Raw genomic sequence first — 25,271 nt, forward strand, 5'->3', positions numbered from 1 at the left:
GTGTTAGAGTGGAGGATGCTGAAGATGGAGGAAACTGATTCGCTGTGGCGACCCCTGAAGGGAAAAGCCCAAAGGAAAAGAAGAAGATTTTGTCAAAAAAAAAAAAGTTTTTAAGTTTTAAAAATTGTCATTCTACTAGCTTTTTGGACCATTTTGGCATTTACTAAGATTTTTTTAGGCTATTTTGGAGTTCAGCTAATATTTCAGAAACATGCAAGCTGTTTTGGTATATTTAGACTTTTTGAAAAAGTTTTTTAGGCTATTTTGAAATTTAGCTATTTTTTTTAAGCTACATACTATGTGTTTATGTTAACCTAAGTTTTTTTCGGCTAATTTAGCATTTAGGTCATATTTTAGCTGGCTATCAGCTTCAGCGTTTTTAGCTATCAACTTCAGAATCTTCAGCTATCAGCATTAGCATCTTCCGTAGCCAAATTCAGCTAAGAGCATTCACACTAGCAATGATGCAGGTAATGCTATATATCTAGTTCATAATTGTGTTAAAAAATTACAGTTTTAAAGTTTTAAAAATGTAGTTTTAGTGTTCAATAAATGTTTATCCTATTCAACCCGCGACCTCAGGTGGAATTTGGATTTTTCCCCTTGTGTGTTTGAGTTTGACACACCTGATTTAATGTGAGACAACATACTGTTATTGAGGCATCTGATTATACTGTTTATAACTTGAATATCATGTGATAAATAAATAAAATCATCAAAACATGAGGCCTGTCAAGAACATGTTAGAAAAAGGTATCAGACAAAGAATGTTTATTTCTCTATAGAAATCTATGGGATTTTGTCTTCTTGGAACCAGCAGGTACTTCCTGTTTGAAACACCAGATGTGATCACTCAGTCCAGTTCTCTTATACAGCCAGTGGTCATCTGTAAAAAATGTTTCTTTCCAGATAGGACAACATCCCCATGAAGACCTCTGACCTCACCTTCTTCACGGCTCCTTGACCGATCAGCTTGAGCGGCCGCACGTCTGCTCGCACCTGCGCACACTGCAGCCAGGCCGCGCAGCTCTTCATGTTGGAGATTTTAAAGTGTCCGGGTCTGCAGGAGGTCTGGGGGTAACCGGCCTGCTCAGCAGCACCTTGCAGGGAGTCCACATACAGGTAAATCACCCCAGTGCTGACGAGCAAGGCAGCCAGACATGCCATGAGCCCGGCCAGGCTGAGGGAGGTCCTGCTGCGCTGCCCTGAGAGGCGACCCGACATCCTCTGCAGAACCAAAGAAATGAGGGTGAAAGCAGTGCAGGGAAGCAACATTCAGACAAAAGAATGGCTGCAGTAATCGATTACTCTGCTCTTTAAATGGATTACTGCTCTGCAGAGACTCTGCTCCACTACTGGGGTTCTTGTGAACACGTGATGCTCACAGTTGTTCCTGAAGGTACCATCAGCCTCCAGCCTGCATTAAATAAACCTGCTGCAGATGTGATGCCAGCACGTGGAAGCTCCGCCCCCTCATGGCTGCAGCTCCGCCCCCTCATGGCTGCAGCTCCCTGCAGAAGAGTCTCTGCTGCAGTAACAGTATTCATAGTGGTCCCACACTAAAACCTCACACTCCGACTCGGAACCACCAGAACCAGCCTCAACCTGCAGAGGGTTTCTCTCAGAACCACCGAGAGGTGTCCTGCAGGTGAAGCGGACCATGCAGCTGCACCAGAACCAGATGTGACCCGCAGAGGCGGACTGCATCATTCTGCTGCAGCAGCTCTGCGTCTGCGCAGAGGAAACATGGATGGACGGAGGAATCCCTGCAGCTCCGGGTCACGCGGGTTAGCAAAACATCGGACATAAAACAAATAAATAAATAAAAAAGGCGTCGCCGGGTAACGCAGTGACGTCACTCACCGCCATGTCAACAGCCGCCGTCTGCTCCCGCTCTCCTCTTCTTCAGTGTGCTCGCACTCCCGATCCAACCGGAGATTTTCTCTTGGGTCTCTCATGATCCGGAAGACTCCACGTACGCGCGTGTTTCTGTCATCTCCGCTCACCTCAGCGGGCGCGCGCGCTCACGAGCAGCTTCTTTTCTGCTTTGGAGGTGTCGGTGTGGGTGTGTTCGTGGCTGCAGCGCCCCCTGCTGGACTGGTGGTGGAAAACTAGGTTTTATTCATAGAGGTTAATATCACTAGAGATAACAGCAGACTTTTTACTATTGTCAAAGACACTTAAAGAGCGACGCCATATTTGAATGGTCTGAAAACAACGAGACATGGTTTAGCAGACACAACATTTTTGGTTTTCAAATTCCCAATTTTTTAAAAATCATTTTCAAGCATGTTTTTAGGATCTTCCACTGTTTTTATTTTCCATTTTGTTCTATACCACAGTTAAAAATAAAATGAAAATACTCTAAATTATCGTGTGTTGTCTTATTTTGATTTATTTTTTACTGGGTATATAATTTGGGGTAAAAATGTATCTGCAAAAGTGACGGTGTAACTTTTTATAGCAAAAGTGTTCTAGGGTTAAGACAATGGATGATGGATGGAATTTATTCAAAGGAGGATCAGAATTATGAGGACTTGTCCTGCCTGAAACCTGTATCATGTTCAGAGCTGTTGTGTTTGTGGATTGTGTTCTCGTGTGAACACTCTGCATATTGATGAGAACTTTCTTAACCACATTTCTGACTTCTCATCTTAGAGGTTCTGGGAGAGTGAAACAGTGAGGTCAGCGCTTTGGTTATCAGCCTTCTCACTCACAAACACTGTCAGATAAAGAGGAAGCAGGTGACTTGTGCTGTGAGCTGATCGGTTTAGAGGGAACCTTTGAGGATAAAGCAGTGACTCAACAAGAAAAACCCAGATGACAATGAGACTTAAGTGAAAAAGTGAAGCAAAAAAAAAAATTAAAAACTACAAATGTATACTTGTTTTATGTCCCTATATTTAGATTTTACAAAACATTTTATTTTTGTTTTTCTTTGTTGTCATCCTGCTGTCAAAGAAGAGAAACAAAAGTTTTTTTTTTCATGTTTTCACTTTTTGTTCTTGAAATTTGTATGATTTTAACCTCTTGATGCCTATTGATGCAAATATGAACATACATACTTTTGTTCCAAAATTACCTTAATTCAGCAACTGCTTAAAAGCAAAAAAAGGTATTTTTATTGTTAGAATTAAATTCAGACATTAAGGTGTGAAGTGTAGAGACTGTGTTTCTGTTGTTGTGTTTGAGAATTTTGTGAGTCAGAATTAAAACTTTATGAAAGTCATTTCCCAAATTCAAGCCATTCCTTATTGTTACAACGATGCTTTTTTGCTGAGTAATAAATGAATAACACTCCCAATAAAGAATGTTAATTCAGTTTCTCTGTGAATTTTGACTTTGGACAAATCAGTCTTGTTTGTGAGAATTATGCTTTTGACTTTCCTAATTTACAAATGAAGAATACGGTAGAGATAAATTTGTTTATCATTCATTTTCTTAGAAAAAAAAAGTTATTTTTTCTTAGTCCAATTTAAAATTTCTGATAGTCACATATGTGAAAGTACAGTTTTAATTTAAAGTAACCTAAAGTAAGTGAAGTTAGATGGATTATAGACTTAAAATAGTTTTGGCATGAATTAGTCCAGTCTAAAATTGTTTTTATCTTTGTTCAGACTCATTATTAAAATAAAATGAGAATGTCAACTTTGAAATTGGTCATTCTTTCATCTAAAAAGATTATGTTGAGATTGTTTTCTGATTGGACAAAAATTAACAGAAAATGAGACGATTTTTTATTATTTGTTGTCAACTTTATTTATTCATATACAAAGTTAGGGTGAGCAAACATTTGAAATAAGTTTACAAATGAAGAAAAATGGCGGAAAGTACAAAAAACAAGAGCAGAGAAAACAAACAAGTAAGAGCAAGGCAAGCTACAATTTAAAATAATAGTTTAGATTGATAAATGATTCAAGTTTTCTTGTTTTTGTTTGAAATGCGTTTGAGACACTTAAAATAATCAGAGAAATAAATCTGAAAGATATTTTAGCAAAAGGCAAGTGTTTTTTTCATTTACATAAATGAATGAAATGTTTGTTTGTACAATATACAAAAACCTATATGCTAAAACGTTTTTTAAGCTGAATTTCCAGGTGTTTCTCACTTCCGTGTGTTCCTTTCCGAGATAATGGATTGTTTTATATAAGTTACATTATTTATGGGCAGAATTTACCTGCGCGATGCTAACGACCACAGACTGTTATGCTAATGACTAGCTGCCGCAGCGGAAGCAGATTTTATTTTGAAAACCGGAAGCGCGTCACTGCTGGTTTACCAATAGACTGACGTCACAGGCGGAGTGGACGTGTGCGCAGACAGGTCTCAGTTTGGACGCGCCTGTGGGACGTTCGTCCCGAGCTGGATCACAAGGAGGCGCGAGCTCTCGTTCGTTTCCGGTTGCACGGTTCTGTTTGATTCTGACAAGAAAAGGGCGGAAGCGAACCGAGGAGATAACCCGAGCTAACCTGGCAGCTACGTCACAGCAGCCCCGCATCCTCTCCTCCTCAGGTACGGCTCAGGTGTGTAAACACCGCGGGTACCGCTCATCCCCGTGTATCCCTGCTGATCCTGTTGGATCCGGTCCGGTTTGATGTGTGTCAGGCGGTGTGGTGGTTCGGTTCGGCTCAGTCTCGGTCCCCTGTGGTCATCCCCACCCCCGCCCCCCATAGCGATGAGTCACCGAGAAGCGGATCGTGAGAGCCGCTCTGATCTCAGCCTCCACCGAACCTCGCTGTCAGCCCGCCTCTGGTTCCGCGGTGTTCGGAGTGGTCGGTTCGGGAAGCTGCGGCCTCAGATGACTTCCGGTCATCAACAGAACTGCGAGAAAACAAACGTAGTTCCCCCCAGCGACGCTGCTGCGTTTCCGCCATTTTTCCTCCAGATGTTCTGCTGATCTTCAGACTCTCCGCAGAGGTCTGTCACACAGCTGGGCTCGGGGGCACAGGTGAGGTCTGGACCTGGAGCTAAAGAGACCAACTGTCTCTGCAGGCAGAGCCTCTGGATCTCAGAACCTCTGAGCTCATCCCGTTTCTCCCCATCAATATTCATCATCAGTGAAACACTTACAGAAACAGAGATGCCATCTCAGATCATTCTGATGCCACAAAGAGCTCAGGTCAGGAGAGCAGGAAGAGGGATCAGAAGCTTTTGACGTCTGACTGAATCCCTGACCTCCTACACTCACAGGGGAGCAGGACTCACCAGCATCACTGCGTGCACGAGCTCCATCGTTTAAAATGCTCCTTGCTTTCTTTCCTCTCAGATCTTCCTAGATGAGAGAGTTCAGACAGTGAGGTCTGACCTCTTTGATCATCTGTTGGGAGTCACATTGCTTTATGTTTATTAATAGTGATGGTGGAAAAAAGGTTATTTGAAATCAGGGGTTCAAACTCAATCGCAGTTTAGGTCACGGGCCGAACAGGATAAACAATTATTTTAAAATACATTTTAAAATTTTAAAGTGTAACTTTTTAACATAATCATGAACTAGATATATAGCATTACCTTTGATAATACTAGTGTGAATGCTGTAAGCTGAATTTGGCTGCTGAAGATTCTAGTGCTGATATATGAAGATGCTGAAATTGATAGCTAAAAATGCTGAAGCTGACTGAAGATGCTGAATCTGATGCCTGAAAATGCTGAAACTGATAGCCAGCTAAAATATTAGCTTAATGCCAAAAAAACATAGCTTAGCCAAAACAGCTAGCATGTAGCTGAAAAAATAGCTAAACTTCAAAATATCCTTAAAAACTGAAAAAAGCCTAAATAAGCCAAAACAGCTAGCATGTAAATATTAGCCTAACTTCAAAACAGACCAAAAAATTAGCCAAAACAGTCAGTATGTAGCTGAAATATTAGCTAAAAAACCTTTTAAAAAGCCTTAGTTAGCCAGTAAAGCTAACATGTTGCTGAAATATAAGCTTACTTCCTAAACAGTCTAAAAAATCTTAGTAAATACCAAAATAGTCTAAAAATCTAGCAGAATGCCAATTATTAAAACTTTAAAACTGTAACTTTTTAACATAATTATGAATATTAAAAAGGCAGGAATATTTTTCCAGACTTTAACACATTTGTTTTAAATAATCTGTTTTTATTGGATAAGTAAGCATTTGTGGCTTTAAAGTTGCTGCTCCTTGGATTCCGAATGTGATATTTGTGCGTCTCTGGCTGAAGCTAAGCTATAAAGAGTGTAACTCTGAAGCAGGTCAGAGGGAGCTCCAGACTGCAGTACCATGACCACCTCACGTGTGGAGCTGCAGACCTTGACTCCTACTGCTCACCTGTAGAGGCAGGTGTGTGTCTGATCAAGTTTTCTTTTTTCCTGAACAGGTATGATGGGAACCTCCGTCTTCTGCGGGCTGCTGATGGCCTTCGTCCTCCAGGGACACTGCACAGAAAGTCCCAGCTCCAGAAGGTCAGTAGTTGGTTTTTCATCCCTGAAACTCCAGGCTTTTCTTTTTCTTTTAAAGCCACCACCAAATCCGAGTCCCTGATGGGTTCAACCAGGTGTAACCGTCAATGTGTGTTGTATGGCTGCGGGTTTTGGAGGTAGAGCCTGAAAACAGTGGTAGAAGCTGAATGCAGAGTTTTAAAAGCACACATTTAAGTGTTTACATAGACTTTTCATTGGAAGTGGACGCTTGAACACGCGTTGTTGAGGCCGGTGTGAACATTGTGTCATTTCTGCTGCATAAAGCTGAGCCACAAACGGCTGTTTTCACACATCCAGCTATAGATGCTGGGTTTTCTCAGCAGTTTCAGCTGTTTGGAGGAAACATTTCTGGGTCTTTTCTCACGTTTAACTTGTGTTTATACAAATATAGTTGAGCTTATTCACAGTAACTGAAGCTCAAACTGTATTGTATTTTTAAAGGACATCTTCTGATCCACTTTGAAAGAGAAGTTTCTCATAAAAATCACACCTCTGTGTCTCCTTCTGTTCTAACACACACACAGAGTGCTTTGATATTTAGATATTCTGTCCCTGAGGCATCATGGCTGCACTTTGATTCCGTTGTCATGATAACAAACAAGTGTTTACAGGGGGTGTTGAAATCCAGGCCCCGAGAGCCGAAAATCCTGCTTTATCTGTTAATTACCTGGATCAGGTGTGCTTGGCCAATTAGGAGCTTCAGTTGCAGGTTGGTTGGAAAACATGTAGGACACCGCCCCTCGAGGTCTGACTTTGGACACGGCTGGTTTAAAGGAATCATATTATTTATTTATTTTTTTAGTGTCATTTAATGCATTTTCTGCTTGTTTTTGTTTGCTTGTTTCCTAGAATCTCAGTCTCTGCTGGATTGAAAACTTCTCTTTCAGATCTTAGTTAAAAGGACTTTATCAAGCTACTCTAGGCCTTTAAAACTAAATACATATGATCTAGTGCAGCCACGATTAGTCGACTAATCGACGACTAATTTAATAATCGATTAGTCGTTACTGTATATTATCTGGAGTCAGAGTGTAGTAAAGTTGAACTAAGTTGTGAGCGTTCAGCACCAACATTTTTTGACTTTTTTCATTATTTGAGTCAGTGAGACCAAAACTTTATCTTTTGTGAAAAGTAGTTCCTCATGTCAGATGCTGACCTCATTAGAGAGATCAGGAATATACTTTCCATCAGACTCATTTTGACAGCTGACCTTTGACCCCATCTACCCTCTATATATAAAAATAACATTAAATTATTACATCATCTTGAGGGGCGGGGCACCTATCAAAACAAGATTGATGGATGGTGTAGGGTCAAAGGTCACCTGTCAAAACGAGTTTGATTGATGGTGTGGGGTCAAAGGTCACCTGTCAAAATGAGTTTGATGAAAAGTATATTCCTGATCTCTCTCTCATTTGATTTAATCTCGTTTTAATGCCAGAAACTAATAAAGGACAGAAGCTGCACGATTCAGTAAAAGTTTAATAAACTATCATCTTCATCGTCTGTATTTTTAGTTAGTTTAAAGCTAATACTGTGTGCGCCTGTGTCCCTCTGAAGGTTGCAGGAAGGCGAGTGCATCTCCAGGACCAAACCCCCGCTGCTCTTCAACTCCCACAACTTCTCCATGGACCTGCGCATGCCAGGAGTGTCTCCAAGCAGCGTGAGTCTGAGCGCCGCCTGTGTTTTTGGAGACGCTTCACTGATGGTCATTTTAGCAGAGATTCCTGTGATCAGACGGTGACTTTGACTCATTTAATCTTCACTCCATGAGCATGAGCCACGATTAGCTGATTGGTCGACTATTGCGTGCGTAGTCTTGATTTGTGCATAACTTTGGATTTGTGTGTATGTAACTCTTGATTTGGAACTCATATAAAAAGTTTTGTGAATAAGAAAAAAAAAACTAGAAAAGTTGCATTACCTTTGATAATGCTTTTTGCTGAATGTGGTTGGTGAAAAAAAATACTGCAATAGCTAAAGAGATTTGCTGAAAATGTTAAAGGTATTTGCATAATGCTAAAGCTGCTAAAACATTTTCAGTAAATTTGCATAAATTGCATAAAAACCTTAAAAACTAGGAATACGAGAAAGAAACATGCGTTAGCCTGAACGCGCTGAACGTTTTGATAACAAAATTGCTTAAGTGTAAAAAGTGCACCAAGTTTTTGGTCTGGCGGAGCTTCTCTGACCGCGGCAGCAGAACGCAGCGATAGGAGAGCGAGGCGCTTCTGAACACCCACAGGGCAGAGAGGCTTGATCAGACCACCGGCCGGCTTTTTACTTTTAAAGGGATGAATATTCTTAAAACATTTGTTTAGACTTTTTTGTATTAATTATCGGGCATTTCTGTTTAAGAAAGTGGGAAAATGTCACGTTTTACCAGATATTATTCACAATCTAAGTTCAAAACAGCTGATAAGAACGCTCTGATGACCCAGCATTCTAGTAGATTTTAAACGCATCACTTAAGGACGAATCTCTAAGACGTGAAAAGAGTCTCACCACAGGTTCTTGTGTAATTGAAGTTTTGTGTGTGCGTAACAAGTGATTTGTATAATTTTGAAATATTTATATGTGTAATTAGTTTCAGGCTGTTGTAATCTTCTTCCTGAACGTCGTTTGTTACAGCATGTGAAAAGATCCCAGATAAAATCCCCGGTTCCTCCATAGAAATGATAAGAATTTGTCTTTTGGGTCCTGAACCGGGTTTACTGACAGAAGCAGGTTATGGTGGACCTCCTTTAGGAGGTGCAGCAGCACTCCTCTGACCTGTCCTCCCTCCCGTCTTGTATTCCAGTCGGACACCTACCTCTGCATGGCCTTTCCTGTTCCCACCGACCGAGACTCATACATCGGTGAGCGTTGAGACGTTTGAGTGTCCTGCCGCGCTGCTCCTCACTGCATGGAGGAGAACTGTTTATGTGTTTAGTCTGTCTCATGGAAAAATATTTTATTACACAGAGAAAAGGCTCAAGTAGGACAATGTCTATAGAAAATATGTTCCTCTTTCTTCTGACAGATTTACTATTTACATTTCACCTGTAGAGGAAGTATTTTCTGTCTCCTGCTACTGTTTTATATTAGTGTTTGTGACTAAGAACATATACTTTTATTATAGATTGTTAATATCATCCAGTGTTACATGGATTCTCTAAAGGAGAAGTTCTAACTAAAATGTTCAGATCATTAACATAAACATTGTTCTGCTTCTCCTGGAGGACGTTTCAGTTTGACCACTAGGTGGCGATGGTGCTATAGAAGTGCACTTTATTCCAGAGGAAGAAGATGGTATAAGGAAAAAAATGATGTTTTAGACCATAAAAAGTTACTTAAAAAATATATTTCCTCAAAAGAGTTTGGGAAATTAATGTCTGTGAGTTTATAAAGATGTTAATTTAGTCAGTAATGTATGTTTATGTTGACCGAGTGTTAGCATTAGCCGTCCTATGGGAATTTCCATTAAACGTTAGCATCAAGCTAGCGGACTTTAGCTTTATGTGTCAAACTGATTTATATCTTTTGTGAATCCATTATTGATCTATCAAGTTTAAATCGATTCAAATTGATTAATCGATTCTTATCAACCCAGCACTACTTTCCAGTGTTCATTCTGCTCAGAGACTCTCAGCTGATCGACTTTTCATAAAATATCTCCTTGTTTCTTCTCTTCTGCCACAGTGGACTTCATTCCTTACGCCAGCATGAGCACGGTCCATCACATGATCCTGTTCGGCTGCCAAAGCCCCGCCTCCACCAGCGGCTCTTGGTAACTCCTCCTTCTCAACACCCAGAATGCACACGTGTGCACGTGTGTCTCCCTGATCGTTTTCAGCTATCAGCACTAGCATCACTAGCACTATTGCAGGAAATGCTATATATCTAGTTCTTAATTATGTTAAAATGTTACAGTTTTAAAGTTTTTAAAATGTAGTTTTAGAGTGTTCAATAAATGTTTATCCTGTTCGGCCCGCGGCCTAAGGTGTGTTTTGGATTTTGGCCCCTTGTGTGATTGAGTCTGACACCCCTGACAAACACAGTCAATTCTCTACACTTGATTCCAGTTTTGTTCAGATAAATGTTTCCAAATCAGATTTTTGTACAGAACACGTTCTCAAACTGTGTCTGTGTCTGCAGGGACTGTGGGGGGGCACAGGGCACCTGCAAAGACGATCCCTCCATCATGTACGCCTGGGCCCGGAATGCCCCGCCCACCAAACTTCCTAAAGGTGAGTTTGGAAGCGGGGGCTGGTGGTGTCAGTCAGGTTGTTGCCCTCACTAGTGAAGCTGGTGTCTCCTGTTCTCTCCTCAGATGTCGGGTTCAGAGTTGGAAAAAGTTCTGGGATGTCGTACTTTGTGCTTCAGATCCATTATGGAGATGTCAGCGCCTTCAGAGGTGAGTGGACCTCGGCTTTAAGGATGATGGTGCAGAAATATGCATGGATGAAAGCCCCGCCCACACGCAGGGGAAGAACGTTTGTGTTTGTGGCGGGTCATCGTGTTTTACTGGGATCTGGATGTTGGTTCTGGTGTTGAGTCGGACAGATCTGTCAGGTTCAGGTGTGGTCTGACGTTGTTGTGTGTCCGTGCAGACCATCACAGAGACTGCTCTGGACTCACCTTAAAGATGACTCTCAAGCCGTAAGTTAGAAGCCAGTTTGAGATGCATGCTGGGAAATTTGAGGCCTGAATGAAGTGGACACGATGCATCTCCCCTCTGTCCTTGCAGGCAGCCCTTCATCGCCGGCATCTACCTGCTGATATCTGTGGACACCGTCATCCCTCCAGGAAAAACAGGTTTGAAGCAGATTGTTGCACATTTTTAGACCTTTTGTTCGAGAGCACGACTCAGCAAAAAAGCCTGAAAAAGATTGAAGCGGCTGCAGCAGGGTTCGGGGTAGGCTTACGTCAGGATCAGATGTGGTTCTGATCTTCACCTCTTTGTCTGGACCCTGAAAATCTGAGCTGGTACCACTGTCTCAATGATTCCCCCTAGAATGGGGTGTCAAACTGAATCACACAAGGGGCCAAAATCCAGAAGACTTCTTAGGTCCCAGGCCGAACAGGATAAACATTTATTGAAAACTCTAAAACTACATTTTAAAACTTTAAAACTGTAACTTTTTAACATAATTATGAACTAGCATACAGATATATAGAATTACCTGTGATAATGCTAGAGTGAATGCTGTAAGATGAATTTGGCAGCTGGTGATGTTAGTGCTGATAACAGAAGATCCTGAAAACTCTGAAGCTGATAGCCAGCTATATAAGCTAAATTAGCCTATAAAACAAAAAAAAAGGTTAGCCAAAACAGCTAGCATGTAGCTGAAAAATAGCTAAACTTCAAAATATCCTAAAAAAAGTGAAAAAAGCCTAAATTAGCCAAAACAGCTAGCATGTAGCTGAAAAAATAGCTAAACACCAAAATAGCCTAAAAATAGCCAAAATAGTCCCAAAAGCTAGCAGAATGCCCATTTTTAAAACTTTAAAACTGTAACTTTTTAACATAATTATGAATAATAAAAAGGCAGGAGTATTATTCCAGAATAAATCAACTTAAACCTTAAATAACTTTCAATATTTTACTATCCATAAAAATAGGTTTTGATAAAATTATACAAGTTAGAAATAAGAGCAAAATACCATCGGGTCATTAATAACAATAAAATAAAATGATCTGGAGGGCCGTATCCGGCCCCCGGGCCTTGACTTTGACACGTGCTTTAGAAAGACAAGCGGGCCTCAGCTCAGCCACTTGCTCTGGTCCTGTTGAGGCGGCGGGTCGTCTTATCTGACCATCTCTGAACAAACTAGACGTGTTTGCTCTCGGGGTGACGCTTGACTTTACGACCTTTTCCATCTTCTCTTAGTTACAAATGCAGACGTGGCGTGTGAATACGCCTCCTACCCCATCTACCCGTTCGCCTTCAGGACTCACACACACCGCCTCGGTGAGTACCCGCCCTCCACCCACGCGTCTGTCGGATGGCGCCATCCCAAATGACTGTCTGGATTCTCCCTCTTAGGTAAGGTGGTGAGTGGATACAGGATCCGCAACGGGAAGTGGACTCTGATTGGCCGACAGTCCCCTCAGTTACCACAGGTAAGAGTCTGCGTGGGGGCCTCGCCCTGGCCCATTCACGGGAGGTTCTGAGAAAACAAATCCAATAATCGTTTTCATATTTACAGAACCAAACTGCTCCCAAATACTTTTCCAGAAGCTCTGAAGTGTTTCAGAACATTATTCTGGAACCAAACGTTTGGGCTCACACACTCATCTGTCTTTGGTTCTGAAGGTTCTTTAACGTTTTCAAACTGTTCACCACATTCTGAGTCTTTAGCCTCCCGTAAAGTAGTTGGTAGGGCTGGGCGATTGATCGATATTATTGGTTCATTCAAATTTTTTGTTTCAGAGGAAAAATCTAGATTTTTTTTTCCGGGTTTCTGTTCTCTTGGGCTTCCGTAGTTTGGTGTAAAGTCATACTTCCTGTCTCTTGCAAAGCGCAGTCATGAAATCTGCTGCTAGCAGAGGAGCTTCTTCCACGAGGCAGAGAGAGAAACTTCCACATGCCACGAGAATCCCCCACCACCACTCCCGTCTGCTAATTGTCTGTGTACTCCAGGTCATGAATACAAATCCAAATGTCCTTAAAGCTAAAGTGAGACTATGTGGCTCCTTCTAGGTTTTGATCAGTAGAAAACAAGTCAAAATGACTCTTTAGCTGTCAAAGGTTGCCGACCCCGTGGTGTAGCGGTTAGCTTTGGTTGATGCAGCAGCAGGACATGCAGCAGTTTTCAAACGGATCCAGACAGAATTGGAGGATAAAGCTGCTGGTCTACAGCTTTGTACTAACTTTATTAGTGAACCAAACACGTGAGGAGATAACTTCAGAGTTCAGACGAGCAGCTTCTTTCCTCCACAGGCGTTCTATCCGGTCAACACGGAGCTGAGTGTGCAGTATGGAGACACCGTCGCTGCCAGGTGTGTGTTCACTGGAGAGGGCAGGACCACCGAAACCATCATCGGGTGAGTCTTTGGAGTTCTTTAAAGCGTGTTGACCAACTCATGCACATCCTGACACCCTGAAACTCATATGCTTGGCGTCTGCACCTCTTCCTGCAGCGGCACCTCTGATGATGAAATGTGCAACTTCTACATGATGTACTACATGGAGAGCAAGCACGCCGTCCCCTTCATGAGCTGCATGGAGAGCGGCTCCAAGGAGCTGTTCCGACACATTCCAGCCGAGGCCAACGTTCCCATCCCGGTCAGTCCGGATCAGATGAGCTCCATGATGCACATGGGACACGCTGCAGGTACAGTGCAGATGAGAAACACTTAAAAAAGTAAAATGAAGAAAAGAAATCAAGAAAATCACAGAAACTAAAGCAGTCAGAGTCCAAACCATCAATAAAGCTTCATTTGTGAATAGATCGGCTTCATAAAAATCCTCTCTTTTCAGTTCATTGTTCTGAGGAAAGACAGAAACAAAAATAAGAATGTCTGTTTTTGTGTTAGATGACGATGTGATGCTGGACAAGAGAAGAGGAGGCCAGGCCGTGGATCAGGGTGAGTCTCCATGTGGATGCAGAGAGATTGTTCTCTTCAGGTGCTTCACTCACTCTGACGTGTGTAGACTACCACCTGGAGCAGGTGACGGACTGGCCTGACGGGAACCTGCAGCTGGGTCAGGTGTCGGGTCTGGCGCTGGACTCGGACTCGAACCTGGTCATCTTCCACAGAGGAGACCATCACTGGGATGTGAAGTAAGCTGAGAGATCTTTTGTAAACCTTCAGTTCTGCTGAATCGGCAATGTTTCAACCGTTCATGTGTGTGTTTCCTCAGCTCCTTTGACAGCGGGGCGCGGTTCCAGCAGAAGTCCCTTGGACCCATCCAGCAGTCCGCCATTCTGGTGGTGGACCCGGCCAAAGGCAGAATCCTCAAGGCTTCGGGCCGGAACATGTAAGAGTCTTTTGGGCAACAGGTCCGATCCGGCTCCAGAAGATCTTAGCACTGTTTGCACAGTTATCACACGTTTTCTTTAGATATTTTTCAACACATTTATTTTAACTCTAACAATAGAAACTTTAAATATACCGTATTTTCCGGAGTATAAGTCGCTCCGTAGTATAAGTTGCACTTTTAAGAGAATAGTCCAACATTTATAAACAAATTCAACAAGCCCGACGTAATGTTGCATTTGACATCAAATGCGATTCATGCGTCAAATTCGAGTCCGCTGAATCTTTTGATGTGCGTCTAATTTAATGCTCAATGCTAAACATTCCCATTGGAGAAGCTGTCTGAAGTTTTAGCCTCATCGCTACATGATGGAGGCTTTGGCTGTTTATCTCGTTTAAATACACAGAAGATACGGATGATGTTGAGAGGTTAAGTTATTTATGTTAAAGAACTCCACAAAAGCATCTATAATCATCTCTCCATTCTGGGTTTGGGACAGCAGTTTTTTGTCTTTTTCTTCCTTCGATCGTTCCCTTCTAGCCTGCAGGAGCTGCATCTAAATGACAGATTTTAGCTGATCTTCTGTCTGTTTATAACCCAGTTTGATGGCTTGTTGTCCCGCATTAGCCCAGGAAGAGAAAAATAAAAACAATAATAATAATGTCTTGATGCAAATGAGAAAAAACAAAACATCCACGAGGAGAATGATTAGATTATCAGGAACGTTTGTTTTGAACATAACTTCTTCTTCTGCGTTTATGTCAGCTGACAGCAGTAAAAACTGATACACAAACCTACAGTGCCCTCCAGTGGTTGTTACTGGGAAACAACCGCCAAAAGGCAACCGGTTTAAGTGGGGAAAATAACAAATATATGAGCCTATGTATGTCTAACAAAATCACATATAAGTCGCTCCTGAGTATAAGTCGCTCCCTTGGAAAATCTATGAAAAAAGCGCGACTTATAGTCCGGAAAATACGGTAAATAAAAACATAAAAAGCAGACTCCACCAAACATCACTATCACATCATCTAATCAATAGTGAGGATCAGTCTGTGTGGAAACAGGCTCAGTTTTAGTTCCACAAACTTTCTTTCCAGAAGAACATTACGCTGGGTCATTTTTTAAGCTCACTTTCTCTTTTTTTAGGAAAAGTTTCAAGTTTCACCAGATATTATTCACAATCTAAGTTTAAAACGGCTGATAAGAAAACTCGAATGACCCAGCATTCTGTTAGCACTTGAACGCATCACTCATGGATGAATCAGTGAGATGTGAAAAGAGTCTCACGATAGAATCCGTGTGTAACTGAGGTTTCGTCCGTGTGTAAGAGGTGATCCGTGCGTCATTTTTAACGATTTTTGTGTGTAATTAGTTTCAAGCTGTTGTCATTTTAATTTGTACATGTGTAAATTGTATTTTGCATTTTTTAGACAAAACATATTATATGAATTCCAAATCGAGAGTTATGCACGCACAAATCCTAATTTATTTACAAATCAAGAATTATGGTCCCACAAATCGGAGCGAGTCTATTTTCTCTCCATACTCCTGACTGGATACCAACTGCTCCTTAACACTATAGCTGCTTCCATCTGGGATTTCTCACTTGTGCTTAAGAACCGCTGACTCTCCACATTTGGGAAGTGTGGTCACACTCAGCTGGTGTGGAACGCAGCATATAAGTGTTCTAAAATAGGGTGTGTCCTCATAAATGGGAGTGGCCATGTACCAATAAGGTCAAGGGGGGCACAGGAAGTGACTTGTCCATCAACGGACTGATGGTCATTTCTGTCTGAGCTCTTATTCAGAAATATTAACTCTGCTGGAAAACACTGCATGGCGGACACTTCCTGCTTCCTGTCAGTGAGAAGTGCATTTTGGGAGAGCTGCAGTGTTCCACCATCACCGTCCTGTCACACAAAGAGCTGGAGTCCATCTCTTTTACCACTGTCAGCTTCAGCAGAGATGATCCTGAAACGTGCTGTGGTCAGCTTCAGGAATCACGCCGTTTTCCTCCTCTGCAGGTTTTATCTGCCTCACGGGATAACTACAGACCGAGACAACAACTACTGGGTGACTGACGTGGCTCTGCATCAGGTACGTTCACGTCCCCTCTGCGCGTTCGTTTTCCAACCGTCCGTAACCCCCGTCCCACCCCCCAGGTGTTAAAGGTGAGCAGTGATGGCAGAGACAGAATCTTACTGGCTCTGGGAGAAGCTTTCACTCCGGGGAGTGACAGCAGCCACTTCTGCAAGCCCACCGACGTGGCCATCGACCTGCACACCGGGAACGTCTTCGTATCCGACGGATACTGCAACGCCAGGATCCTCAAGTTTTCCGCTGATGGGAATTACCTGTCCCAGTGGGGAGCAGGTACTCATGTCCAGATACACACAATCATGACTAACAAGACGTTTTTAGAGTTTAAGGATCATCTATGAGGAGCATAGAAGTCAAAAGAGGGCAAAATGTAACAAGAGAATCTGCACACAGATAAGGAATATGACGCTCAAAAATGAATAGCCGGAAGTCCCTCCCCCTGCCGGAGCAGGCCGCAAAAAACATCATTTGTGGCTGAAATCATTGGCTGCAAGTCCTCTAATTCCTCTAATCTGGTTACAGAAAGCAGAGGAGGCTGGTGGATCCAGCTTAGTTAGAATGATGGAAATTCACTGAAGTGTTTATGTAGCTCAGAGAAATATGGTTTTAACAGAAGTGTTTGAGCTGAACTCTCAGACCTCTGCAGCTGTGACTCAGCATGTGTGTGCGGCTGCAGGATCGCTGGACCGGCGGCAGCGGGCGCGTTTCCAGATCCCCCACAGCCTGGCCTTCCTCAGCGACAGGAGAGAGGTGTGCGTGGCGGACAGGGAGAACGGGCGGATCCAGTGTTTCATCGCCGACACCGGAGAGTTCGTCAAAGAGATCAAGAAGGAGGAGTTTGGAGGAAAGGTGTTTGCCATCAGCTACAGCCCTGCTGGAGGTGAATCACGAGAAGATGTCACAATTGGTTTGTTGATCTGCTCCTCTGAAGACATTAGATACTTTAACACCTGAGGTGTCATAGGAGAACACAAAATCTTTGAACATACTGTAACTTTTCAACCGTTAACACGATAATTCCAGTAGATTCTGAAGGAGAAACCGATCCGGGTCATTTTGCTCGTGTAAATGCAGCTATTGATGGATCAGGGAAATTCATCCCATTAGGAGTGTGAGTGGTTGTCTGTTTCTACACGTCGGCCCCCCCACCCTTTGATAACAGGGATAAGTTGCAGTAGCTCCCACAGAACACCGATGAATCATAACAAGTGGATTGATGTTAAAAAGCTTCTTCTCATCAACATGGAGGGTGTACAATAGACTTTTATTTTGTAAATCATCTGATTTGTGTTTGTGTGTCTCTGTGAAGACGGCCTGATCTATGCGGTGAACGGCGACTCACCGTATCGCACGGTTCCACTTCAAGGTTTCGTCATCAATTATACGACCAGAGAGATTCTGGACACCTTCAGCCCCAAGAGAAAGGTAACGCCCCTCGCTGAGTGAACTGAGCTCTGGAGGTCAAAACTAGGACTGGGTTGAAGAAATCGATTAATCAATTTAAGGTTAATAGATCAATAATTGATCCATAAAAAATCGATTTAGCACATAGAGCTAAACTCCGCTAGCTAGGTGCTAACGTTTAATGGAATTTCCTATAGGACGGCTAATGCTAACACTCGGTCGACCTAAACATACATTGATGACTAAACGAACATCTTTATAACTAATTTTCTAAACTCTTTTAATTATAATTTTAATTATAATTTTTATAGTAACCAGTTGTGGTCTAAAACATTGTTTTTTTTTACCTTATTCTTCTTGAATAAGTGTCCAAACTGAAACGTCCTCCAGGAGAAGCAGAACAATGTTTACAATGTTAATGATCTGAACATTTTAGTTAGAACTTCTCCTTTAGAGAATCCATGTAACACTGGATGATATTAACAATCTCAGTATTTCACTGATACATTTACAGTATGTGAACTGGATCAGATTAATATCAATATATTCAAAACATATAGTAGATTATTAATGTATTTATAAACAAACGTGGAAAAAATTGTAATCTAATAAATCCAGTCCACCGAATCGTTTTTGGAAATTATAAGCGATCCTCAGCCCTAATTAAAACTAAAGTCTTTACACTAAAGATTGAGAGCAGATTTGAAGAACGAGTGAAAGGTGACTGACTCTTTTCAGGTTTGTTTTGCTAAATGGCATGTACTTGAATGGCACTTTACTTCCAGGTGTACGAAGAAACCAAGAATTAAGAACCACAAGAAAATATTAGATAAAAAAACTGAAAAACAATCAAGACAAAAACAACACCAAGATGGGTGTAGTGACAGTGATCCTCCTGCTCCTTTCAGGACACATAAAAACACTTTCAGTGATTTCAGCAATCTTTGTATCAAAACGTTCAGCTCGTTCAGGACATTACTGCTTGAATTTTTTGTATTCATAAACTTTATAGTTTTTGAAATATTGAGCAAAATATGCCCCATAGGAAATGAATGAGAAAGTCTTCAAATTCCATAATTTTAAGAAGATTATCAACAAACCTTTAAATATATTCATGGGGTATATTTTCATCTGTTGTAGTAATTTTCGAAAAAAATAGGAGTTCACCCAATATTATAACAACATGCTAACGTTTTTGCCGATTTTTTATTTATTTTTTTATCTACTGAGGTTTTTTAGGCTAATTTAAACGAACTAACACATTTTTGACCAATTTAGTTTACTGAGGAATTTTAGGCTATTTTGGAGTTTAGCTAGTATTTAAGCAACGAGCTAGCTCTTTTTGCTAATTTGGCATCTACTGACGTTTTTAGCTAATTTGGAGTTTAGCTCATATTTAAGGAACACACTAAATATTTTTGCTAAGTTGGCAATACACAATATGAAAGATACGGAACAAATAATGAACAGTAAACAAGATACAAAGTCTTATTGTTCAAAACATCACTGATTTTGAACAGAGTACCAATAAATTTAGGAACTTTGTGTTTTATGTCATTTATATGAGATTTCCACGACAATTTATCATCAATTATTACTCCTAAAAACCTTTGAAGTAAACAAAAGTAAAAGTAAACAGCAACTTAGTCCTACATTTGTTCTAAGAAAGACAACATGTCAGAGATTTTGAAACCACGTTCTTTGTTCAAAAATCTAAACTGGGGACGGTTTGTGACTGCAACAGTCACAAAAACTGACTTAAAATCAGTCTGATCCGGACGAGTGGGTCACATGACCTCCTGAAGGTCACAATCAAGGCGTGAGCTCCTGGGTTTTCTAACAGAGTTTATGGTTGACCTCTGAACTTTATAATCCAGGAACCCTTCAAGCTTTAGAACAGGAAGCCGTTCTGTTGATGTGGGTTTCATCTCCATCCGTCTTCAGCAGGACTTCAGCATGCCTCATGACCTGGTGGAAGGCCGGGACGGGAGCGTCTTTGTTGGAGATGCAGGCAGTGAGAAGGTCTTCAAGTTCACTGCAGAAAGTACGTTCTTTAGAAACGCTCTACTTCATGTTCATGTTTCCTTTTATTAAACTTTAATAAAACAATCAAAGGACTGTTGTGGACTTCTCCTGAATCTCTTGTTTTCCCACAGAGTCCCATCGCTCGGTGAAAAAGGCAGGGATCCAGGTTCAGGAGCTGGAAGGTCAGTTCAGGATCCTCAGATCCACTTTGAAGTAGTGCTGCCACAAACGATTATTTTGATACTCGGTTAATCACCGTTTATTTTTACCCCGAATAGTCGACTAATTGGGTCATGCACAAAGTGGATGTAAAACACACATCTTAACCTTTAATATCTTTAAACTAACTAATAATAAAGACAATGAAGATGATATTTTATTAAACCTTTAATGAATCGTGCAGCCTCTGTCCTTCATTAGTTTCAATCAAATCAAATCAATCAAATATACTTTATTAATTCCCGGGGGGGAAATTCTAGGATTAAAATGAGATTAAACCAAAAGAGAGAGAGATAAGGAATATTCTTCCCATCAAACTCATTTTGACAGGTGCTCTGCCCCTCAAGATGACGTAACAGTTTAATATCAATTTTATATATAAAGGGTATACAGGGTCAAAGGTCACCTGTCAAAATGGGTTTGATGGAAAGTGTATTCCTGATCTCTTTAACCCTTTGGAACCGACAGGCGCTTTGGAACGTCCCGATGTGCAGCCATGCGATCAACATGATAAAACGGTCTAAAATGAACTTTTTTTATGTTCTGTTCTTTTTATGTTTTTTTTTTTTGATTGGTTAAAAAATAAAATATAAACACGGATGAAATATTACACATGGAGTCCCACAGGGCTTAGTGTTGGTCCCCAAAACCTTAATCATCAAAATTGGAGATGCTTGTGGTTGTAATGTAAAAAACTTCAATTGTAGTTGATAGATAGCAGTTGACAAGTTAATTTTCATGAACTTGTAGCTTTATGCTTTCTAAAACTTTATGAATTGTGAAACTATCCTGTCCTGTGTCATGTGTTGCATGAATTCGTCTACAGTGTTGAGGTGTGGGGTAACTCTCGTCTCAAAGGTGCAGATGTTGTGAATGAATGTTGGATGTTTCTGTGCAGAAGTGGAAGCATTCATCCAAACCAGGTTGAAGCCGCAGAAGAACATCTCCCATGTGGCAGCAGCTGGACCAGAGAAGCAGATGGCGGACAAACCGAGCCTGCCGGTGGTGCAAGAGGAAAAGAAGACGGCGAAGCCTGGCAGGGAGAATGGCGTCATGGCGGCAGTGATCATCACGCTGCTCCTGCTGCCTCTCCTGCTCGTCGTCTTCATCGGAGTCTTTGTGTGTTGGAGAAGGAACAGTAAGTCTGATGGAGGGGCAGCAGTCTGCTGGCTTGCTGTGGTTCAGCTCTCAGCTCCATGTTGTCGATATTTGCAGAATATCGTGAACAGAAAGCAGAACCGCGCTCTGTGGCCGGCATCCTGGGAAAAATAAAGGGTGAGCTTTGTTTGTGGCTGCTATCGCAAGTGTGTTGCAGGTGTTGTAGCAAGTGTGTCTGTGTGTTACAGGTGTTCCCTCATGTGTTTCTGTCTGTTACAGGTGTTCCCTCATGTGTTTCTGTGTGTTACAGGCGTTCCCACAGGTGTGTCTGTGTGTTACTGGTGTTCCCACATGTGTGTCTGTGTGCTACAGGTGTTCCCGCAGGTGTGTCAGTGTGTTACAGGTGTTCCCTCATGTGTTTCTGTGTGTTACAGGTGTTCCCACATGTGTGTCTGTGTGTTACAGGTGTTCCCACAGGTGTGTCTGTGTGTTACAGGTGTTCCCACATGTGTGTCTGTGTGTTACAGGTGTTCCCACAGGTGTGTCTGTGTGTTACATGTGTTCCCACAGATGTGTCTGTGTGTTACAGGTGTTCCCACAGGTGTTTCAGTGTGTTACATGAGTTCCCAAAGGTGTGTCTGTGCATTACAGGTGTTTACAGGGGTGTGTCTGTGTGTTGCAGGTGTTCCCACAGGTGTGCTTGTGTGTTACAGGTGTTCCCACAGGTGTTTCTGTGTCTTACATGTGTTCCCACAGGTGTGTCTGTGCATTACAGGTGTTTACCTTCGCGTGTCTGTGTGTTGCAGGTGTTCCCACAGGTGTGCTTGTGTGGGAACACCTGCAACACACAGACAAGGTGTTTACCTTTGCGTGTCTGTGTGTTACAGGTGTTCCCACAGGTGTCTTAGTATATTACAGGTGTTCCCACAGGTGTGTCTGTGTGTTACAGGTGTTCCTACGGGTGTGTCTGTGTGTTACAGGTGTTCCCACAGGTGTGTCCGTGCATTACAGGTGTTTACAGGGGCGTGTCTGTGTGTTGCAGGTGTTCCCAAAGGTGTGCTTGTGTGTTACAGGTGTTCCCACATGTTCGTCTGTGCATTACAGGTGTTCACAGGAATGTTTCCTTGTGGTACAGGTGTTCCCACAGGTGTCTTAGTATATTACAGGTGTTCCCACTGGTGTGTCTGTGTTACAGGTGTTTCCACAGGTGTGTCTGTGCATTACAGATGTTCCCAAAGGTGTGTCTGTGTGTTACAGGTGTTCCCACAGGTGTGTCTGTGTGTTACAGGTGTTCACAGGGGTGTGTCTTTGTGTTACAGGTGTTCCCACAGGTGTGTCTGTGTTACAGGTGTTCCCACAGGTGTGTCTGTGTGTTACAGTTGTTAACAGGGATGTGTCTGTGTGTTACAGGTGTTCCCACAGGTGTGTTTGTGTTTTGCAGCTCTTCTCAGTGGTATGCTTGTGTGTTGCAGGTAAGGCAGTGGGAGGCCTGAACCTGGGGAACTTCTTTGCGTCTCACAGAGGTTACACCCGTCAGGGCTTCGATCAGCTGAGCACAGAGGGTAGCGACCAGGAGAGGAACATGGAGGACAGCAGCGACTCGGACAATGAGGAGTACTCCGCCCCCCCGTTGCCGCCTCAGCCCTCCTCCTAGGTGGCGCCGCTCTGCTTCCTGTGCTCACATGTGCTTACTCGTCATGTGTGTGACTGTGGTGTCAGCTGCCAGTCCTGCTGTTGTACATACTTCCATGTGTTCTTGTACATAATCAAAATCATCCGGACTGGTTCCGTCCAGAGGCAGAGGTTCGATTCCCCTCACTGAAAACAGACTCCGCCTTACACAGGAGCAGCTGTCAGCTCACAGGTTCATGCTCAACAGGTGATGGGAGGAGCGCTGATGGGGGCGGAGCCTCTGACCTCAGACCAGCTCACTGCAGTCACGAGGCTCTTAGTGTTGTGCAGACCCCCGTCCCCCTCACCTTCAGGGCCTTGAGGAGTAGTTCTGGGGTCAGATCTGCTGACCACTCTGGACTCAGAACTCAGCCCATCTCCTCATTCCGAGCCAAAACCCAATCCAGAGCACTCAGGCGGGTCAGAAACATTTCAGGGCGACTGGAGTTATTTTGAGTGTAGCTTCTCTTAAATTAAAATAAAAACTCCTCATTTGGCTTCATTTCTGCTTATGTGCCTTCAGCTCTGATCTTTTTCCATAATTAGAGGGCAGAGATCAGACCTTCACAGCTGCTGCTCGCCCAGCACTTTACCTGCCACAATCTGGATCTGATTTAGGGTCCGCAGCAGCTATTGGACCAAAAGCATCAGCTTTTAAATGAAAACGATGTATTAAATTCTTCTTTCAGTGGAAGTTTGACCTCCAAGTCAGCGTCTGTAGGAGCTGCTCTACAGGAGTGAATGAAACATGCCGTCTAAGACGAGCATTTCCACATTTTACAGGGATCGAAGCGCTTTACAGTCACCGTCCAATCAGAATCAAGCACTCAAGACTGATGTGAGGGTGGAGGAGGTTGAGGAGTCTTACATTTTAGTTTAGCGGAGAACAGGCGGGTCGCCAAGTTCTGGGGGAAGGGGGGTCCTAAAATTTCCACTGAGAAGGGAATGGTCCGACATTTTGTTTAAGGGGGGAGGGGTCCTGCACCTAAGCTTAAGTTAACTTTATTTAAAATTTTGAAAAGTTACGATCAGGCGTAAACCCGGGAATCATCCGGGATGCTCAGCCCCTTTCCTCCCTGTCATCAGGATTTCACGTGCACGTCATGCGCTCACATGGAAGCTCCCCTCACAGCTGGAATGTGGCAGCTGGCCTTCCTCTTATTTGCTGTAATACTGATTCTGCTGCAAGAGTAACTTTTTCATGGTATTTGTGTAATAAAGTGTCTGCAAAGCATCAGTGTGTCCTTTCATGTTGTGGGAAAACTCAACTGAAGAAAAACAATATCTGTTTCAAGTTTTTATAAGAGCATTTATTTAAAGTCTTATTTGACCAAAAAGAAGAAACATGCAGGTTATGAACAGATAAATGTGTTTGTGACGCCTCTCACACACAAACTCATGTTTATGGAGTAACCTCAACTCACTACTGACTCTGGAAATGACATGTGCAGGATCTGGGCCAGTCAACAACTCCATCAGCTCAGTGAAAATCACAGAGGGTCTGACTTGTGTGTGTGAACGAGTCTTTGAAAGCATGACTAGACCAAGATCAGGGGTGTCAAACTCAATCGTACAGGGGCCAAAATCCAAAACACATCTTAGGTCGGTCACTGAACAGGATAAACATTTATTGATAACTCTAAAACTAAATTTTTAAAACCATAACTTTTTAACATAATTATGAACTAGATATATAGCATTAATAATGCTAGTATGATTGCTGTAAGCGGAATTTGGCCACTGAAGATGCTGAAGCTGATAGCCAGCTAAAATATTAGCTAAATGCTAGGTTAGCCTAAAAACAAGGTTACTCAAAGCAGCTAGCATGTAGCTGAAGGATTAGCTAAACTCCAAAATAGCCTAGAAAACTGGAAAAAAAGCTTAAACTAGCCAAAACAGCTAGCATGTAGCTGAAATATTAGCCAAACTCCAAAAAAGCCTAAAAAACGGGAAAGAGCTCCACCTAGTGGTCAAACTGAAACGTCCTCCAGGAGAAGCAGAACAATGTTTACAATGTTAATGATCTGAACATTCAGAACTTCTCCTTTAGAGAATCTATGTAACACTAAATTATCAACAATCTAATTGCATTTTATGGAAATTATCAATACTAGCCTCTATGTCATGTCTGCAAAGAGGCTAATACTTTAATACTTTTTTGTTGCCCTTTGCTGACTTCAGTAATTGTTCTCACAGAAACACACATTTTTGAAGCCACGCCCCCAGGGCAGATGCTGATAGTGGTTCACCAACGTGTTTAAAATCAAGTAACTAAAAAAAAACAACAGACAATTCTCTTCAGAGGAATTTCTTTAATCTGTGTAGAAGGATAAATCTAAAAC

At 42.3% G+C, this 25,271-nt stretch overlaps 2 protein-coding genes across 5 annotated transcripts in view; one reads left to right on the top strand and one right to left on the bottom strand.

Moving 5' to 3' along the window:
• Positions 1–2,082, bottom strand: part of pomk (protein O-mannose kinase) — a 6,572-nt gene extending 4,490 nt beyond the window's left edge. The window contains exons 1-2 of the mRNA XM_024263277.2: positions 1,864–2,082; positions 946–1,227 (exon numbers count right to left, since the gene is read on the bottom strand). Of these exons, the coding sequence (XP_024119045.1) occupies positions 946–1,227; positions 1,864–1,869 (288 nt within the window). The 5' untranslated portion in view covers positions 1,870–2,082. The remainder of the gene's footprint in view (positions 1–945; positions 1,228–1,863) is intronic.
• A 2,193-nt stretch (positions 2,083–4,275) lies between these two features.
• Positions 4,276–24,163, top strand: pam (peptidylglycine alpha-amidating monooxygenase). 4 transcript variants are annotated; one of them, XM_024263259.2, is made up of 25 exons: positions 4,276–4,523; positions 6,340–6,424; positions 8,003–8,105; positions 9,243–9,300; positions 10,124–10,211; positions 10,580–10,671; positions 10,755–10,838; positions 11,035–11,083; positions 11,172–11,239; positions 12,316–12,396; positions 12,472–12,548; positions 13,369–13,472; positions 13,569–13,762; positions 13,965–14,015; positions 14,083–14,212; positions 14,293–14,409; positions 16,437–16,509; positions 16,575–16,785; positions 17,189–17,392; positions 17,822–17,937; positions 19,861–19,960; positions 20,073–20,123; positions 21,059–21,298; positions 21,376–21,435; positions 22,731–24,163. In XM_024263259.2, the coding sequence occupies exons 2-25, from the start codon at positions 6,342–6,344 to the stop codon at positions 22,910–22,912; spliced, it is 2,616 nt and encodes an 871-aa protein (XP_024119027.1). In that variant the 5' UTR covers positions 4,276–4,523; positions 6,340–6,341; the 3' UTR covers positions 22,913–24,163. The 4 variants fall into 4 exon arrangements, with proteins under 4 accessions (XP_024119027.1, XP_024119026.1, XP_024119028.1 ...); XM_024263258.2 differs by having other exon boundaries at positions 4,276–4,512; XM_024263260.2 differs by having other exon boundaries at positions 4,276–4,512; positions 19,864–19,960.
• Positions 24,164–25,271: the final 1,108 nt, after the last annotated feature.

Source organism: Oryzias melastigma, linkage group LG12 (assembly GCF_002922805.2).
Source record: "Oryzias melastigma strain HK-1 linkage group LG12, ASM292280v2, whole genome shotgun sequence".
NCBI lineage: Eukaryota > Metazoa > Chordata > Actinopteri > Beloniformes > Adrianichthyidae > Oryzias > Oryzias melastigma.

What these genes read in the sequence shown, in the direction of transcription:
- pam (XM_024263259.2), top strand. Translation starts at nt 6,342, where the DNA reads ATGATGGGAACCTCCGTCTTCTGCGGGCTGCTGATGGCCTTCGTCCTC. An exon ending in GAAAGTCCCAGCTCCAGAAG is followed by an intron (nt 6,425 to 8,002) that starts GTCAGTAGTTGG and finishes GTCCCTCTGAAG; the next exon opens with GTTGCAGGAAGGCGAGTGCA. An exon ending in AGATGTCAGCGCCTTCAGAG is followed by an intron (nt 10,839 to 11,034) that starts GTGAGTGGACCT and finishes GTGTCCGTGCAG; the next exon opens with ACCATCACAGAGACTGCTCT.